The 19,129-nt window shown below is 45.5% G+C and overlaps 1 protein-coding gene across 9 annotated transcripts in view; it reads left to right on the top strand.

Annotated features, from left to right (window-relative positions):
* Positions 1-19,129, top strand: part of GYG2 (glycogenin 2) — a 53,326-nt gene continuing 34,197 nt past the window's right edge. The window contains exons 1-3 of one of the 9 annotated variants that reach the window (XM_024352977.3): positions 55-158; positions 1,244-1,378; positions 14,392-14,533. In XM_024352977.3, coding sequence (XP_024208745.1) covers positions 1,372-1,378; positions 14,392-14,533 — 149 coding nt within the window. In that variant the 5' untranslated portion in view covers positions 55-158; positions 1,244-1,371. Of the gene's footprint in view, positions 159-192; positions 270-428; positions 538-1,243; positions 1,379-14,391; positions 14,534-19,129 lie in introns of those variants that run through there. The other 8 variants (XM_024352979.3, XM_063804762.1, XM_024352981.3 and 5 more) reach the window with 8 other exon arrangements.

The raw sequence follows: 19,129 nt of genomic DNA on the forward strand, positions 1-19,129 counted from the left end.
GCGCGCGGGCTTGCGGGCAGGGGCTGCAGGGAGGAGGAGAGGACCCGCGCCCGCGGGGGCTGGGCGGAGGCGGGGCCGGGCTTCCGGACAGAGGCCAATCGCTGCCCTCGGGGCCTCCAGCGCCGGCTCTGGGCCGAGGCAGCCGGAGCGCGGAAGAGGTGCGGGGGGCTGTAGGGGGCTGCAGGGGACCGTGGGCAGTGGAGGAGGCCTGGGCGCGGCGGGGGGCCGGGGGGCGCAGAGGCTGCCCGAACGCCTAGGAGGTCTCGAGGGTGGGTGGCGTACAGCGGGGCGGGGGCGCAACCCAGAGGCCGAGGCTGGGGGCTGGGGGAGGGGCGCCGGACTGGAGTGCAAAGGAGGGGCGAGGGGCGCCGGGGGCTGGAGGTCAGAGGTTGCCCAAGCGCGAAGGAGGGGAGGGGTGCGGGGCGCGGGAGTAGGCCAGGAGCGCTTAGGGGTGAGTGCGCCGAGCCACGGCACCGAGTGCTGGGGAATACAGGCCGTCCAGGCGCGGCGGGGCGCGGGGAGACGGAGGCTGCCCCAGTACGGAGGACAGACGGGGCGGGGGCGTAGGGCTGGGAGGCTTGGGGAGGGGGGCGCGGGCCCAAGGCAGAGGCTGCGGGAGCGCGGGGCAAGGGAGAGGTGCAGAGCGTGGAGAGGGCTCGGGGGCGCTTGGGGAGGATGGGCGGCAGGCCGGGTCGGGGAGGAGGGGCGGCGAGAGGCGCAGGGGTAGGCCGGGGGGCTGCACTGGAGTGACGAGGGAGGGGACACCTGGCCGGGGGGCGCGGGCAGAGGCAGCCCAAGCTCGGAGGAGGTGCAGATACTGGCGTCCGGGAGCGCAGGGGTGGTCCAGGGAGTGGAGAGGGGTGACCGGGGGGCGCCAGCTGGGGTGGAGGAAGAGGATGCCCAGAACTCCAAGCAGGTGCGCGGGGCGGCGGGGCAGCTGCTGACACCGCTGAGGTCGGGTGGTGTCCCGGGGGCGTTGTCGTTGCTGGGCGCATGGGTGTTAAGACGCAGCGGGGTCGCAGGTGACTGTGGGGAGGACAGGGGGTCAAGGGGCCCCTGGCCAGAGGGCACGAGGCTGACCTGGAGCGCCAAGGAGGAAGTGCGGGCCGTGGAGGTCGCAGGGGCATCGGGGGAGGCAGGGGCCCCGTGGGGCGCAGGTGACATGGAGTGGGTAGGAGGCCGGGGGTGACACCGGCGGGGCCTGCAGCCGAGGGTGTCGAGACTGCCACGCTGTCGCCCCCAGGCCTGGAAATCCACGCGGATTCCCGGAGACGGCGCCTCTGCTCTGCGGGTTCGTGACGAGGAAGTCCACCCACTGCTCCCGGGCGCAGGTCTGCAGGTCCGCGCCCACTGCCCGCGGCGCCACTGACCATGTCGGGTGAGTAGCTCAAGCTCCTTCAGTTCAGCCTGCCTGTTCCTACTGGCTTGGGTGAGAGATTGGTCTGCACTGGGGAGAACCCCACTTTGACCGCAGGATTGCCCCAAACCCCGAGTCTCCCCCTTACTGCCTCGCCCAGGTCTCTCTGGGGCTGGAGGGAATGGAGATACCAGCCTCAGCTGCTGGGAGGGGGTGATTTACAGCAAGTGAAGGGGGCCTTGGGATCTCACCAGTTTCCTTTTGTAAAATATAGTCCTGAAACTTTCAATGGGCTTGTTTCTTGGGAATAGCATTGAACTGCCTGAGACTGTCACTGCCTGGAAGGCGGATGGGAAGAAGTCTGTTCTCCTGAAATGGCCCTAAAGCTCTGGGAAGAGGCTGCCTTGAGTTCTTAGAACTCAGACCACGGTTTTAATTTCTGTTTCCGGTACAGATACAGGGATGGCCCGGCTTGGTGGCTCAGGCCTGTAATCCCAGCACTTTGGGAAGCTGAGGCGGGAGGATTGCTTGAGGCCAGGAGTTTGAGACCATCCTGGGCAACAGAGGGAGACCACATCTCTAGGAAAAAAATTTAAAAATCAGCTGGGCATTGCGGCACCTGCCTGTAGTCCCAGCTACTAGGGAAGCTGAGGTGGGAGGGTCCTGAGCCCAGGAGTTCCAGGCTGCAGTGAGCTATGATTGCACCACTGCACTCCAGCTTGGGTGACAGAGTGAGACCCTGTCTCTAAAAAACAACAACAAAATAAGAATCCAGGTTAATCCTCCTGCAGGCAGAGGGCTGGCTGGCAAGAATGGCAGGAAAGGCCTGCCCCCCCCCCAAGGACCGGTGAGCCCCATCTCCCTGCCCTTGGGTTTTGTGGCCATCAGATAGACTGGTTGACTTAAGAGGCCTAGATATGTGAACACAGAGTGTAACCTCTTCCCATAAGAAAGATGCTGGTTCTATTTTCTATCATTAAATCGTTAAGACACCTCCTTCTTGTACCAGACCACACTGGATCATTCTATGAGTGCATTTTATGTATTTATTTTTAAATGTATATTTTTTAAATTTTGTAGAGACAGGGTCTTGCTATGTTGCCCAGGCTGGTCTTGAACTTCTAGGCTCAAGCAGTCCTCCTCCTTTGGCCTCTCAAAGTGCTGGGATTACAGGCACGAGCCACCACGCCTGGCCATGAGTGCAATTTAAAACACACAAACAGAACAGATGACTTTTTTATTCAGAGGAGAGATTTGGTAAATCACAGAGCTGCTTCTCTCCTGTTTTTTCCCACTCTGGACTTAGAGACGAAAATTGTCGGGGCAGGGATCTTAAGGGCTGTTTTCATGAGGTGTACTGAAAGAGTCTGTTCCAAGGAATGGCAGAAAAGATTCTCTGTTCTAGGGACGCGTTTGGAGCTCTCTAAAGTGAAAGCCACACATTTCCCCAAGCCTGCTAGGGTCTGTATAATAGCAGCATTCAAGACGGACATTCGCATACATCTTGGTCAGCCTCGTGCCAGAAGAGAAGACTCAACTCTTTGCAGAAAACAAAAACCACCTTTGAGTAGAAAAGGGCTGAGAAGGAAGCTGCTAAGGTTATTTTGGGGGGTGATCAGAAGATTCCTTGAGTGCAGGGGGGCAGGCAAGGGGTAGAAAGAAACTGTTGTCACAGATTCATAAAATTCTCAGCCACTGTAATCTCCAGACTGGACTTGATTTTGTGACAATGTCTCCTTTTTGTGGGCTGTAGTGCAGTTACAGGTTTTCTTGCTGTTTTTCCACTCCATGCCGTTGCTGAAAGTGTCCGCCGCAGTGGCACTTGGAGTGGAAACTCCCTCTTTGAATGCAGTAGCATTGGATAATTGTGGATGTTCTCTGGCGTCTGGCGCCGCACCAGGACTTGATCACCAGTTGTTTCTTCAAGGCAAGGCGATGTGGAAGCTAAGCCCTGTCAATCAATGTTTCATCTTCTGTTCTATTTCAATCTGCTGGTCTGTCTTTGCACTTTAGATGGGTTTTACAGTGTCCTGGATGGGAAGCGGCTAACCTTCAGGAGGTGCACATTTTTGTTCCAAAGCAAAAGTCTGAGTCTCGGATCCCTTGTTGCTGGAGAGAGCTCGTGTGCCAACTGGTGTTGTCTTGTCATTGTGTGACTGTGGTCAGTATTCCCTCCACTCTAAACCAAAGAGAGAAACAGGGTATCCAGTAGTTCCATAAAACTCTCACTCTAAATGCAGCCCTGTCTGCATTCTCTTTTGTGTTTGAGATCAAGGTAGGTGTGGGCAGGGCTGGTTCCTCCTGAGGCCTCTCTCCTGGGCTTGGTCCTCACAGGGTCTTCCCTTTGTGTGTGTCTGTGTCCTAATCGCCTCTTTTTTTTTTTGAGATGGAATTTTGCTCTTGTCACCCAGGCTGGAGTGCAATGGTGCAATCTCGGCTCACTGCAGCTTCCGCCTCTTGGGTTCAAGCGATTCTCCTGCCTCAGCCTCCTGAGTAGCTGGGATTACAGGTGCCCGCCCCCATGCCCGGCTCATTTTTGTATTTTTAGTACAGATGGGGTTTCTCCATGTTGGTCAGGCTGGTTTTGAACTCCTGACCTCAGGTGATCCACCTGCCTTGGCCTCCCAAAGTGTTGGGATTACAGGCGTGAGCCACCACGCTTGGCCTAATCTCCTTTCTTATAAGGACACCAATCCTATTGGATCAGAGCCCACCCTAGTGACTTAATTTTATCTTAATCTCTTCTTTAAAGACCCCATCTCCAAATACAGTCACATTCTGAGGTCCTGCAGGTTATGATATTCATATATGAATTTTGGAGGTGCACAATTCAGCCCATAATAGGATAACTCATTTATTTGAATACTACTGTGTTTTTCTGCTGGGGCTGCCATAACAAAGTCCCACAGACTGGGCGGCTTAAACAACAGACATTTACTCTCCCACAGTCCTGGAGGCTGGAAATCTGAGATCTGGGTGTGGGCAGGGCTGGTTCCTCCTGACGCCTCTCTCCTTGGCTTGTAGATGTTGTCTTTCTCTGTATCTCCACAAGGTCATCCTTCTGTGTGTGTGTGTCTGTGTCCTCATCTCCTCTTGTAGTGAGGCCAGCAGTGCTACGGTATTAGGACCCACCCTAGTGACCTCATTTTACCATAATCACCTCTTTAAAGACCCCATCTTCAAATGCAGACACATTCAGAGGTTCTGTGGGGTAGGGTTTCATCCTAGGCGTTTCAGGATGGGTTATCATCCGTCTATAACACCCATTAATCCTCATGTTTTCCCTGAGGTCCCCATGAAGAGCTATAAAGCCAGCACACGTGGTTATCAATCAATGATCACTCTGCCATTTCTCTTAGTTGTCACTGAGATCCTCATGAAGAGATTAAAAAAAGCAGCGCACATCGTTATCAATCATTGATCACTTTGCCAGTTCGCATAGTTGTCACTCACGTCCTGATGAAGAGAGAAAAAGGCCATGCACATGGTTATCAATCATTGATCACTCTGTCATTTCTTTCAGTTGTCACTGAGATCCTCATGAAGGGGTAAAAAACCAGAGCCTGTGGTTATCAGTCACTGATCGCTTTGCCATTTCTCTTAGTTGTCACTGATGCCCTCGTGAAGAACTATAAAACCAGCACAGGTGGCGATCAATCACTGATCACTTTGCCATTCCTGTGTGTTGTCCTCTGCACCTTGCTTTGGGCCAATTCACTTGTATCATCCTTTTCTCTAGACAGCCAGAGGGCCCTCCCTGGCAATGGAGATGAGACCTTCTTACAGGTTTTGGAACCCTCAAATAGCTCCTCATAAGCCTCAGGATAATAGAAAAGGCTGCATATCACCTTTGTAATCCGGGCCCTCTGACCCCATCTCTTCCTGTGGGTCCTTGTTCTCCAGCTGCTGTTGCTACGCTGTGAGGAATGCAGGATGCAGCATGCAACCTATCATCTCCACCTCTGGCCTTGGCTGGTGGATTTTTTCTGCCTCTTCCTTCTTTGCCTTATTATTTTTGGTTCAGTTTCTTATTGGAGGCAGGAGACAGTAGCTATTTTGAGGGCTTTTGTTGGTGTTGGAGTCAGAGGTGACCTCGGACATTTAATTACTCGTTGAAGCCCCGGTTTACTTGTTTTTGAAGCACATGTCTGTGTTGGAAAGGGAATTAATGAGAGCGCAGAGGTATGCCCTATCTACACACTCCTGGAGGAATGGGAGCCATATTCATTCTTGTTTGTTGCTCCACTGATTTCTTGATGGATAAGTTCTTCCTGGCCATTTATCCCTGAGCTTGGATGGTGCCCTTTCAAAAACTGCTGCCAGCCATAGGACTTGCCTTGCAGTATCGAAACACCCATTTCTTAGGGCTAATGTTTCTCATGGAGCTGTGGGTGTCTGAGGACAGAGCTTGTACCTTGTTAGCTGCTGGGCCCAGCACCTAGCAGATTCTCGTGCCTGGGAATTGCCTGGGACGTGAACCCACAGTGAATGTGTAATGCACTGAGAGCACGTCATTAGGCCCACACAGACATCTTCTGCCCCTTCACCTTCTTTGTCTTCTGCCTCCAGCTTCAATCCTTCACTCTTTCTCTAAGCAGATGCCCTTATGTGTGCAGCTTATGGCATAGCACTGTGGACTGGGATAAGCAGTGTCCCCCATAAAACTCATGTCCCCCCAGAAACTGTGAATGGGACCTGTGAACCCAAAAGTATCTGAGACAGGTCTCAATCCATTTAGAAAGTTTATTTCGCCAAGGTTAAGGACATGCCCGTGACACAGCTTCAGGAGGTCCCGACAACATGGGCCAAAGGTGGTCGGGGTACAGCTTGCTTTTACACATTTCAGAGACATGAGACATCAGTCAATACATGTAAGATACACATTGCTTTGATCTGAAAGGGTGAGACTACTTGAAGCAAGGGGGTTGTGGGGGGTGGTGCCAGGTCATAGGTAGATTTTTAAATGTTCTGATTAGTCAAAAGAGTTATTATCAATAGAAGAGAATGTCTGGGTTATGATAAGAGTTTGTAGAGACCAAGGTTTTATCACGCAGATGAAGCTTCCAGGTAGCAGGCTTCAGAGAGAATAGATTGTAAAGGTTTCTCATCAGACTTGAGGTCTGTGTGGATGTTTATGGTGGTCAGCTTTTCCTGAATTCCAAAATGGAGGAGGGTATGATGAGGCATGTCTGACCCTCTCCTCATTATGGCCTGAACTCGTTTTTCAGGTTAACTTTGGAATGCCCTTGGCCAATTAGGTAGTTGCGAGGCCTAGAATTTTAGTTTAGGTTTACAGACCTTATTGGGAAATAGGGTCTTTGCAGATGTAATTAGTTAAGCATCTCAAGATAAGATTATCCTGGAATATTTGGGTGGGCCCTAAATCCAATGGCAGGTGTCCTTCTAAGAGATAGAAGAAGAGACACAGACACAGAGGAGGCCATGTGGAGTTGGAGGCAGAGATTGGAGTAATGTGGCCACAAGCCCAGGGACATCTGGAGCCACCAGGAGCTGGAAGAGGCAGGAAGGACCCTTCTCTAGAGTTTGGTTTTGGAATCCTGGCCTTCAGAACTGCAAGAGAGTAAATGTGTGTTGTTTAAGTCTCCCAGCGTGTGGTACTTTCTCGCAGCAGCCCCAGGAAGCTCATTCATGGGTTTGCTAGGGAAAGGAGTCAGCGATGAGCCCACCAGTAAGCAAAATGAGCACAGCAGATAAGATGGCACAAGAGATGAAGGGTCCTGTGTCATAGGAGGTGAGGGACTGTGATGAGAAGGGTCGTCTTGGGGAGCAGGGTTTGCAGGAAGATCTCTGAGGGATGGGTGGTTTTTTCCATGGCCACCATGTGCCGGGAGGAGAGTGAGTTCCAGGTGAGTTAAGGGAGTGGTAGTAGCCCCATGGTAGTAGCACACATCATAGGATGTGCTTGAAGACCCAGAGGGGTTGAGCTGGACGTGGGGACTGAGTGTGGGGGATGAGATGACCAGCAGCCTGGACCCAGCTTACATTTGCAGGCAATGAGAAAACCACTGGCGTTGGGTTGGCTTTCAGGGCAGCTGATGGCTTTCACTGTGTGTTGGGGGAGAAAATGTGGTTTTTAAGGACTGAGGAGACAGATAACAGGGACCAGAATCTACAGGGTGGAGCAGAGAATGCAAAGGAGGGAAGCTGTGGCTCAGGGTGGTTGATGCAGAGACCCATTTTAAATGTTTTCTAGTCTGGTGCGGTGGCTGGCTCACACCTGTAATCCTAGCACTTTGGGAGGCCAGGATGGGAGGATTGCTTGAGGCCAGGAGTTTGAGACCAGCCTGGGTGACAGAGCAAGAGACCCCATCTCTACAGAAAAGTTAAAAATAAATTAGCCAGGTGTGGTGGTGAGCATCTGTAGTCCCAGCTACTCAGGAGGCCAAGGCAGGAGGATAGCTTGAGCCCAGGAGTTCCGGGCTTCAGTGAGCTGTGATGCTGCTGCTGCACTCCAGCCCTGGTGGCAGACAGAGCAAGACCCTGTCAAAAAAAAAAAAAAAAAGCCAGGCACAGAAGGACACCTGTAGTCCCAGCACTTTGGGAGGCTGAGGCGGGTAGATCGCCTGAGCCCAGGAGTTCGAGACCAGCTTGGGCAACATAACCTGTCTCTACCAAAAATATAAAAAATAGCTGGATGTAGTGGTGTGCACTTGCAGTCCCAGCTACTCAGGAGGCTGAGGTGGGAGGATTGCTTGCTCTCAGGAAGTCGAGGCTGCAGTGAGCTGAAATCATATCACTGCGCTCCAGCCTGAGCAACAGATGGAGACCTTCTCTCAAAAACCACCACCACCACAACGTAATGAACAACCCCAACATTTTCTGTTGTGCCTCTCGGTTAAGATCTCAGGTTAGTTATGCAAGAGTAGAATGTGGGATTGGAGGCAAGTGGACTTCTCCTTACCCCAGAATTCATGTCATAAATGCTCTGCACAGACGAGGCTTCTGGGACTCTTGGGGAGACCTAGGAGGTGGGTAATAGGGATCTGAATCTACACGGTGGAGCTCATGACCCAGGTCAGATGATGCCAAGTTTCATTTTATACATTCTCTGTTCTTCTTCTCTGCTCCTTAAGAGCGCAGGTCAGTAAGTGGGGTTGGAAACAGTGGACTCTTCCTTACTGGGGTGTAGGAGTTGGCACGCTAAATATTCTGCAAAGCTTGCTCTTGCAGGACCAAGCATCTAAATAGTAAGGTCTAACCTCAGTCATCTGTTTCTGGAGGAAAATCCCAAAGCATTGCCTTTGGAGTGTGATTTAGCCCTCATTCTCAGAGTCAGTGGTGAAGTTCAGAGGGGAGCCAATCCCTCTGAGCATCTCGAAGGTGGACAGAACAGTCAGCTCAGGAGGAAATCTCAAAACAACGCCCCTCCTCGGGAGTTCTCTTACCTTTGTCATCGTAGTTCCTAAAGGATGCACTCCTTTTCCTTTCTATTCTTTAACTCACAGGGTCCTTAAACATGGTTCCTCAGATTTCAATAATCTATACATTGGAGATCACGAAGAAATCTTAATATTGCCAATGAAAGGCTAAAAATTGTAAATGGCACTTTGTTTTCAGTTTGACATTACTTTGCTGGTGATTCTTTTCATAATATATATGATTTGATTTACCTTACTTTTTACTTTGCCATCTGCTTTGCAATTAAATACACACACACACACACACACACACATACACACACACGCACATTTTCTTTTTAAAGACAGGGCTCTGCTCTGTAACCCAAGCTGGAGTGCAGTGGCACAATTATATCTCACTGCAGCCTCCAACTTCTGGGTCAAACAAGCCTGCCATCTCAGCTTCCCAAGTAGCTGGGACTACAGGCATGTGCAAAAAAAAAAAAAAAAAAATTTAAATTAAATGAATACAAGTCCATTCTCAGTATGAAACACATACTGAAGTAACTGCCTGAGAAATGGTACGTGGTAGATAAATGTGCAGCAGATGTGCTAATTGGCCTGGGTATAGAAATTTAGCTATTTGGTCTGGGTATACAATTTTAGGTTGAGGACCATTGCACTCAGAGTTTAGATATGGTGGTTTGTTTTAGTGTCCACTATTCATGATAAGAAGTCTCAGTCTCATCCTTAATAGGATTGACCTGTATTTTTATTTTACTTTCATTTTCTTGGCATTTTCACAATGTTCTCCTTAGCCTTGGTGTTTTTAAATTCCAGGAACATATTGTCAGGAAAAGGACTGCTGATTTTCTTTCTTTCTTTCTCTCTCTCCCCTCCTCTCCTCTCCCCTCCCCTCCCCTCCCTTCCTCCTTCCCTCCCTTCCTCTCTCTCTTTCTTTCTTTTTTCTTTTTCTTTCTCTTTTGTTGCATACTCTCTGGGCTTTTTAAATCTAAAGACTGACTTTCTGCTGTTGAGAACATTTCCTGTTTAATTTCTTTGAAAACTTTTCTTCTCTCTATTTTTTTTTTCTATTCTCTTATTCTGAAACTCATGTTGGTGAACCTTCTGAATCACTCCTGTAGGCTTCTAGCTTTCTGAAATTTTCCATTTGTCCCTTTATTCTACTTTCTGAGAGATTTCCTCAATGATGTTTTCCAAACCTTCTGTTATTTCGTTTTCATTTCAGCAAATCATATTTTTAACTTCTAATAACTATTTCTTATCCTTGGAGTGATCTTTTCTATAGCATTTGATTCTTGGTTTATAGATGTATCCCTCTCCCCCTGATCTTTTGAAAGAATACTAATTGGTGCAGTCAGAATTTTTATGTCTGCCTGTCTGTTCCTTGAACTTCTATTCCATGAAATGTCTGGTATTTCTGGGGTTCTTCCCATTCCACTCCATAACTTTTCAGTTTTCTCTTTTGTGGTGAAGGTGTTTTTCAAATATCTGGTAATGGTTTATATGTACATGTATAAAAATGAGGAATGTCGGTTGAGCTGTACCCACTTGCCGACTCGTCTGAATTTGTCAAGCTTATGCTATAGGTTGGGAATTCCACTTCTGTGTGATGGTAATTATTTTTTTCTTGGGCTTTTTGTTTCCTTTAGAGTAGATCCTATCATCTGATTTTGCCCCTGGTGATGGGTATATTTGGCCTCTGAGAATTCTGCAGAATTTCAGTAACTTCTCCAGTTTCTCTTATTGGCTGACGGTTTTCTCCTGCCTCTTTGTTGGCTTGGGGTTCACACTTGCCTTCCTTAGCACACTTTTTAGTTTGTTCTCCTTTTATCTCAGAAAGAAGGAAGAGAAACTAGGAGCTCCGCATCCACCATCTTTGCTTGGAAGGTTCCTGGTTTACACTTTTAATTACGTGATTGAATTGACAAAAATGGATGGACCTTGAAAACATCATGCTGATGGAAAGAAGTCGGACACAAAAGGCCATATGATGCTTGATTCCATTTACATGAAATATGCAGAACAGGCAAATCCACAGAGATAAAAAGTGATTGGTGGTTGTCACAAGCTAGGGAAGGGAGAAAGGGGAGATACTCCTTAATGAGTGCAGGGTCTCTTTATGGGGTGATGAAATGTCCCAGGATTAGATAGAGGTGGTGGGTGTACAACATTGTGATGAATTGTGTTCTTTACAACGGCGAATTTTATGTCATGTGAAATTTACTGTGATAAATAAAAAGGAAATATGAAATTATTCCATTTTCAAAAGGCTACACAGTGTTTGATTCCATTTATAGGAAATATCCAAAATAGGATTGTAGAGACAGAAAGCGGACTCATGGTTGCCAGAATGGGGAGTGACTGCGTAATGGGTACAGGGCCTCCTTTTGGAGTGATGAGAATGTCCTTGGATTGCCTGGAGTTAGTGGTTGCACAACATTGCGCATGGACTAAATGCGAGTCACTTGTGCACTTTAAAATGGTTTGTTTTATGTTATGTTAATTTCCCGTTAATTTTTTGAGAGTTTGCATGGAAAGGTGAAGCTCTAAGCAGGTCGTATGTTTAGGTGTGGGGATACCCATTATGCTGCTTAGAAATATGTTCACACTTAGGGCTCAGCACTGGGGGTTCTACTTGGTAATTCTTTCTGCTTCCACACTCTTTCAAGATATGGGTCAGAGAAACCCTGGTGAGGACGGGGTAGGGGATTGGATCTCTGGCTCTGTTTTGGGCATTGTGTGATTTTCGAGGTCTGTGGGTGAAGCTCACACAGTACCTTTACCTTGGCCAGCTCTGGGCTTTGCAGATGCCAGTCCCGAATGCCTGCTTCCTCTCCCAACTCTGTCCTCTGCTTAGAGACAAAAGAGCCTTACAGACAGCTGAATGGGTCCATGACAGCTACGCCTGTTCTTGGGAAGTAATTTTGATCAGAGCTCAGGCCTTTGGAAATGTCTAAAGAAGTAGTAATCACCATTATTATCATTTTAAAGCTAGTAACTAAGAAAACTATAGATAGATTATAGATAATGGTGGTAGAGATCATTTATAATCTATAGACTGTAGGTAGACAGGTAGATGATTGAAAGATTGATAGATATAAATAAGTAGATACATAGAGGACACATATATGATAGGTAGATGGTAGGTATAGATGGATGGCTAATAGAAAGATGATAGGTAGAGAGATGATGGAGATAGATGGATGATAGATGATAGATATATAGATGATAGATAAATAGATATAGATGATATATGATAAATAGATGATAGAGATACATGGATTAGATAGCTAGATAGATAATAGAGATACATGATAGTAAGATAGATAATAAATAATAGATGTGAAGAGGATTGGTAGATGACAGGTGGATAGATGGACGGATAGATAGATGATAGGTGGATAGATAGATGATGGATGGATAGATAGATATATGATAGATAGATGAATAGATGATATAGATAGATAGAAGGATGGATAGATAGATGATAAAGATAGATAGATTATAGTAAGATAGATAATAGATGTACAGAGAATTGGTAGATGATGGATGGATGGATGAATAGATGGATAGATAGATGATAGATGGATGGATGTATAGATGATAGATAGATAGGGATAGATAGATAGACAATAGATGGATGGATATATGACAGATAGATGGATAGATGGATGGATGGATAGATAGAGATAGATGATAGTAAGATAATAAATAATAGATGTGCAGAGAATTGGTAGATCATAGATAGGTAGATGGATGGATGAATGGATGGATAGATAGATGATAGGTAGATGGATAATATAGATATTATCCAATGATAGATGATAGATGGATGGATGGATAGATAGATGATAGATAAATAGATGAATGGATGGATGGACGGATGGATGGATGATGGGTAGATGGATAGATATGGACTGATGAAAGGTATCTTTTGTTCTACAAAATTAAGTTGTAAAGTTTGCTGTCTGTAATTCTCACTCCCAATGGAGATGTCAGGAATTCTCGTTCTTTCTTCGTTCAAGGGTGGGGAGGAGGAGTCTACAGGAGCAGCTGTAACAGGCACATTTTGGAATTTACCCCATTGGAATGTAAAGGTCAAGGAGGCAGCCCTGTGCCACACGTCTGGGACGCTTGTGTTTGTTATATTTAGTGCGAATTGTGGGTTGGCTTTGCTTGGAGTGCTGCTTCCGGGAAAGGCACTGTGGTCGCCTACATGCTGAGCATTTTAATTTCCATAGACAGTACACTGGGCTGCACACTGCATGAGACTTCTCGGCGTTGCTGGCTGCCCTCCTGACTGTTGTCTTTCTCCTGGCAACAGGGGCTTGGGTGCCCAAGAATCAAGTGGTTTAAAAGTCATTACCAAAGTTCACATCAGTCTTGTGCACAGAGAATTAAAACTGCTGTAAATTATATCTGCTGTGAGAGTTCCTTCCTCTCATACTGAGGCATTAGGAAACTGAATCCATTCTACCTAATGAAACAATATACTTTTCCTTATGTTGTCTCTACCACCTCATACATCCCTGAGTTGAACTTGAAGTCTTTGTAAGAAATGGTCTGTCCAGAATTTAAATAACATGTTTGGCTGCTTCTTTATGGAGCACGATTCTTTTCTTTCCTTTCTTTCTTTTTTCTTTTTTCTTTTTTTCAGAGACAGGGACTCACTCTGTTGCCCAGGCTGGAGTTCAGTGGTGTGATCATGGCTCTTTGCAGCCTTGACCTCCTGTGCTCAAGCGATCCTCCTGCCTCAGTCTCTCAAGTAGCTAGGACTACGGGCATGCACCACCTCGCCTGGCTAATTTTTTTTTTTCCAGTACAGATGAGGTCTTGCTGTGCTTCCCAGGCTGGTTTCAAACTCCTGGGCTCAAATGATCCCCCTTCTTCGACCCTAGCACTGGGATTACAGGCATGAGCCACTGCACCTAGCCCAAAGCACAGTTCTTTTGAGTGAGTTGGGTTACATCTTTGCTGTAACTCAGGTCATCAAGCCATCACTTCCACTTTTTGCCTTTTGTTTTCACCTAAGATCTAAACACTTTGGGTGAGTTTTCAAGAGTCAAACACAACATAAAATAAGGGATAGTAGCTATGAGTTTCCATGGCATTGGAGCATCAGGAAATGGGCATAGCAGTTGGGTTGACTTTGTCCCTTGTTTAAGGTTCCTTCATACTCCTCCTGTGTTTTGTGTTGTTTAGAATGAAAGGAAGCATGTATGCGAATTAGAATACTGAATATTCACTGCAAGTCGTGATTTTTTTTTTTTTTGAGACAGGGTCTCACTCTGTCACCCAGGCTGGAGTACAGTGGTGCAATCACGGCTCACTGCAGCCTCAAACTCCCAGGCTCAAGTATCCTCCCACCTCAGCCTCCCCGAGTAGCTGTAACTGCAGGCCTGCCACCACGCCCAGCTAATTTTTGTATTTTTCGTAGAGACAGAGTTTCACCATGTTGCCCAGGCTGGTCTCGAGCCCCTGAGGTCAAGCAATTCACCCACCTCAGCCTCCCAAAGTGCTGGAATGACAGGTGTGAACCATCACGTCTGGCCCAAGCCATGAATCTTGGGAGAGGAGAGGAGGTGACTATGGCCCCGTCACCCCTGCTGTCCCTCAGGAGTGTAACTCTGGTGTTTCTGTTGATTTTCACAGTGACTGATCAGGCTTTTGTCACACTGGCCACCAATGACATCTACTGTCAGGGCGCCCTGGTCCTGGGGCAGTCACTGAGGAGACACAGGCTGACGAGGAAGCTGGTGGTGTTGATCACTCCTCAGGTGTCCAGCCTGCTCAGGTAAGGCTCAGAGATGCGGCTTGTGCCCAGCTGGGTCCTATAGAAGGAGGGTCACCTCTCCCCTAAGAGGTCCTAGGAGTTATTCTGACGACTGACCGCCCTTCTTCATAGGCCTGGATGGCCGGCAGTCATGATGGGCATCTGACGTTTGTAAGGAACCTTCGAATCATGTGAAAATATAGGCGTGTGATCGGCTTCACAATACTTTAAAAAACAATACTGGGTTTGGTTACAGTTCATTCTCCCAACCATGGAAACTGAAAATTCAATTCTTTTTTGTTTGTTTGTTTTTTGAGACAGGGTCTCGCTCTGTTGCCCAGGCTGGAGTGCGGTGGTACCATCTTGGCTCACCGCAACCTCTCCCTCCCGGGCTCAAGCGATCTTCCCTCCTCAGCCTTCTAAGTAGCTGGGACCACAAGTATGTGCCCCCATGCTCGGCTATTTTTATTTTTATTTTTTGTATTTTTGGTAGAGACAGGGTTTCGCCACGTTGCCTAGGCTGATCTTGAACTCCTGGACTCACTCAGTCCACCCAGGTTGGCCTCCCAAAGTGCTGGGATTACAGGCATGAACCATGGCATCCAGCCAAGGAGTCTTTTCTTATAATTTCCTTTTATAATTCTCTTTGTCTTTAATTCTCAAATAAAGCAAATACTTAAATAAATGCGTCTAATGAATAAAGCATAAGGCTTCTCTTAAATGTCATACATTATGTAAGCAATAATCTTTTTCTTTCATCAACCATGGACCACTTAGAAAAATTGATTTTATACGAATGGGACGAGGAGGCATTTAATATGGTAGATGTAGCAGGAATTGAATGTCATATTCTTTGACAATGAAATAATAAATCCAGACATTAATAGCTAAACTAAAAAGAGAACAAATAAAAAACCAACCAGTGTGTCTTCAGACGTTTTAAACTGGAAGTTTTAAACGAAATAACTCAATCCGGGTACAAATGAGAGCTTGAATTATGTACTATTTCAGAAAATCACTGCAATATGAGTGCTACCTATACAAAGCAAAGACAGCAACTACAGTGGTACAAGACAGAAAATTTAAATCAGTGAAGAAATTATCCAGTTCAAATATATATATGTATATACACACACGCATGCGTATATATGTGTATACGCACACACATGCGTATATATGTGTATACGCACACGCATGCGTATATATGTGTATACGCACACGTATGTGTATATGTACACGTATGCATATATATACATGTATGTGTATATATTTATATATACGTATGTGTATATATCCATGTATGTGTATATATTTATATGTACATGTATGTGTATATACACGTATGTGTTTATATTTATATACATGTATGTATACATGTATGTATATATGTTCAACTATTATTTTTATATACATGCATGTATATATTTTATATACATGCATGTATATGTTCAAATGTATATATACACATGTGTATGCATATTTATATACACATGTGTATATATACACATGTGTATGTGCTTATACACATGTGTATGTGCTTATACACATGTGTATATATACACATGTGTATGTACATATATTTATATACGCATGTGTATGTACATACATTTATATATGCATGTGTATGTACATACATTTATTTATGCATGTGTATGTACATATATTTATTTATGCATGTGTATGTATATTTATTTATGCATGTGTATGTATATTTATTTATGCATGTGTATGTATATATATTTATACATGTGTATGTATATATATTTATACATGTGTATGTGTATATATATGTTCAAATGTATATGTATATACATATAAAATATATATATTTGAACTGGTTAATTTCACTGATTTAAATTTAAAATATATATATACACACATATATTTGAACTGGATAATTTCAAATATATATATTTCATATATATATTTGACTTGGATAATTTCTTCACTGATTTAAATTTAAAAAAATATATACATATATGTATATATATACATATATATACACGCACACATATATATACACATATATATATATATATTTTTTTTCTTTTTGAGACAGAGTCTCACTCTGTCGTCCAAGCTGGAGTGCAATGGCACGATCTTGGCTCAGTGCAACCTCCATCTCCTGGGTTCCAGTGATTCTCCTGCCTCAGCCTTCCGAGTAGCTGGGATTACAGGCATCCAACATCACGCCCAGCTAATTTTTGTATTTTAGTAAAGACAAGGTTTCACCACTTTGCCCAGGCTGGTCTCGAACGCCTGACCTCAAGTGATCTGCCCGCCTCGGCCTCCCAAAGTGCCGGGATTACAGGTGTGACTCACCGTGCCCAACCCCAAATATTTTTAAAATAATAATATTAAAAAAGCAAACAGCAGTAAAAAATTCATAAAGATAAAATGACAAAACTAATAATTGAGAACAAGAAACAAATTCAAGGATTAGATTAACAAATCTTCAGGGAGGCCAAGGTGGGAGGATTGCATGAGGCCAGGAGTTTGACAAGACAGCCTGGGTGACATAGCAAGACCCTATCTCTACAAAAAATAAAAAGAGTTAGCCAGGTGTGGTGGTGCGCACCTGTAGTCCCAGCTACTCAGGAGGCTGAGATGGGAGGATTGTTTGAGCCCAGAGGTTCGAGGCTGTAGTGAGTTATGATCACACCACTGCACTCCAGACTGGGCAACAGAGTGAGCTCCTCTCTCTAAAAATAAAAATAACAAATAAAATTGAATCTTTTATTCGAGAAAACATAAATGTACAAAATTGAAATTAGAAAGAAGTCATTTGGAGGCGGTTTTCAAAGCGAATACTATATAGAACCCTTTACAGTAGTGACACTGGGAGTATTGAAGAAGCGCTTGATCCTTCTGGGGAAATCGGTGAGATGTTGGTTGTTGTCATCAGAAGAAATAGAAACCTTTTGTTTGACAATAACTATGAGAAAAACTGAAAATGTTACCAAAGGCTTATCTTGTAGAAAGTCCCTGTTTTGGGCAATTTTAAGGGAAGTTCTGTTAAATTGCTCATGATGAATTAACTTCCCTGCTGCATAAACTGTCACAGAGCCTAGCAAAAGATGAATATGTTCACTTATTTTAAGAAACTGTTATAATCTTGACACCCAAACTTGATTTACAGGTTTGATTGTGTTTACATTTGGATTGAGAAAGCCCTCAAATACAGGATGTTAATAAGGCAACTCTAGCCCTGTAGTAAAGAAATAAATAGTGCTTACCCTAAGAAACCAAAGATAGGTTATTATTTTAAAACCTATTAATGTCATTCATCACATTAATATGTTAGAGAAAGTCAATGATAAGATCCTTTTAAAATAAAAACTAAACATATAACAAAAAGAATTCCAGACTGGCCACGGTGGCTCATGCCTGTAATCCCAACACTTTGGGAGGCTGAAGCAGGTGGATCACTTGAGGTCAGGAGTTCGAGACCAGCCTGGCCAACATGGTGAACCCTGTCTCTACTAAAAGTTCAAAAAAAAAAAAAAATTAGCTGGGTGTGGTGACAGGCACCTGTAATCCCAGCTACTCGGTGAGGCTGAGGCAGGAGAATCACTTGAGCCCGGGAGGTTAAGGTTGCAATGAGCCGAGATGGCACCACTGTGCTCCAGCCTGGGTGACAGAGCAGGACTCTGTCAAAATAAATAAATAAATAAATAAAAATCCACATAGATTATAAATATAGAGGTAAACATTTAAAACATAGAGAAATCTTAGAAGAAAGTAGATGAAAGTTTCTCAGCACTGCTGCTATCTGGGACTGGAGGATTCCATGTGGTGGGGTGTCCTGTGTACTGCAGGGTGTTGAGCAGCGTCCCTGGGCTCCGCCCACCAGATGCCGGCAGGAGTTGGCAGTTGTGACAACTAAAAATATCTCCACATATTGATGAAGGTGGATGTTTTGTTCATCTGAAAGCTGGAAATGCTGTTGTAAATTAAACAAGATGGAAGAGACACCAGAACTGCTGTGTGTCAGAGATATTATGTGTTAAAGATAAGACAAACTGAGGGCCACATTTAAAATATTATAATGGAGAGGTTCTTATTGTCCATCACATACAAAGAACTCTGAAAACACTTTAGGGGTTTGCACGGGCTCGTCTCTAGCACGCCAGAAGCAAAGATAGACAGACAAATACAAAAATAGGTATTAAACACGAGCAACTGGCTGGGTGTGGTGCCTCACGACTGTAATCCCAGCACTTTGGGAGACTGAGGTGGGTGGATCACTTGAGGTCAGGAGTTCGAGACCAGCCTGACCAACATGGTGAAACCCCGTCTTTACTAAAAATACAAAAAACATTAACCAGGCGTGGTGGCGCCTGTAATTCCAGCTACTTGGGAGGCTGAGGGAGGAGAATCGCTTGAACCTGGGAGGCAGAGGTTGCAGTGAGCCCAGATCGCGCCACTGCCCTCCAGCCTGGTGACAGAGCGAGACTCTGTCAAAAAAGAAGGGAAAAAAAAAGCCTGACTATATTAAGGTCCAAAAATGCACCAGTGAGTGGAAAGGTACACATAGCACATCCAGCAGGTTCCCTGTTTTATTTTAAAAGCAGGCGGGGGCGAGGGGGTAGAAAAATGCTGTTAAAGAGTGTAATT

Source organism: Pan troglodytes, chromosome X (genome assembly GCF_028858775.2).
Source record: "Pan troglodytes isolate AG18354 chromosome X, NHGRI_mPanTro3-v2.0_pri, whole genome shotgun sequence".
Lineage (NCBI taxonomy): Eukaryota > Metazoa > Chordata > Mammalia > Primates > Hominidae > Pan > Pan troglodytes.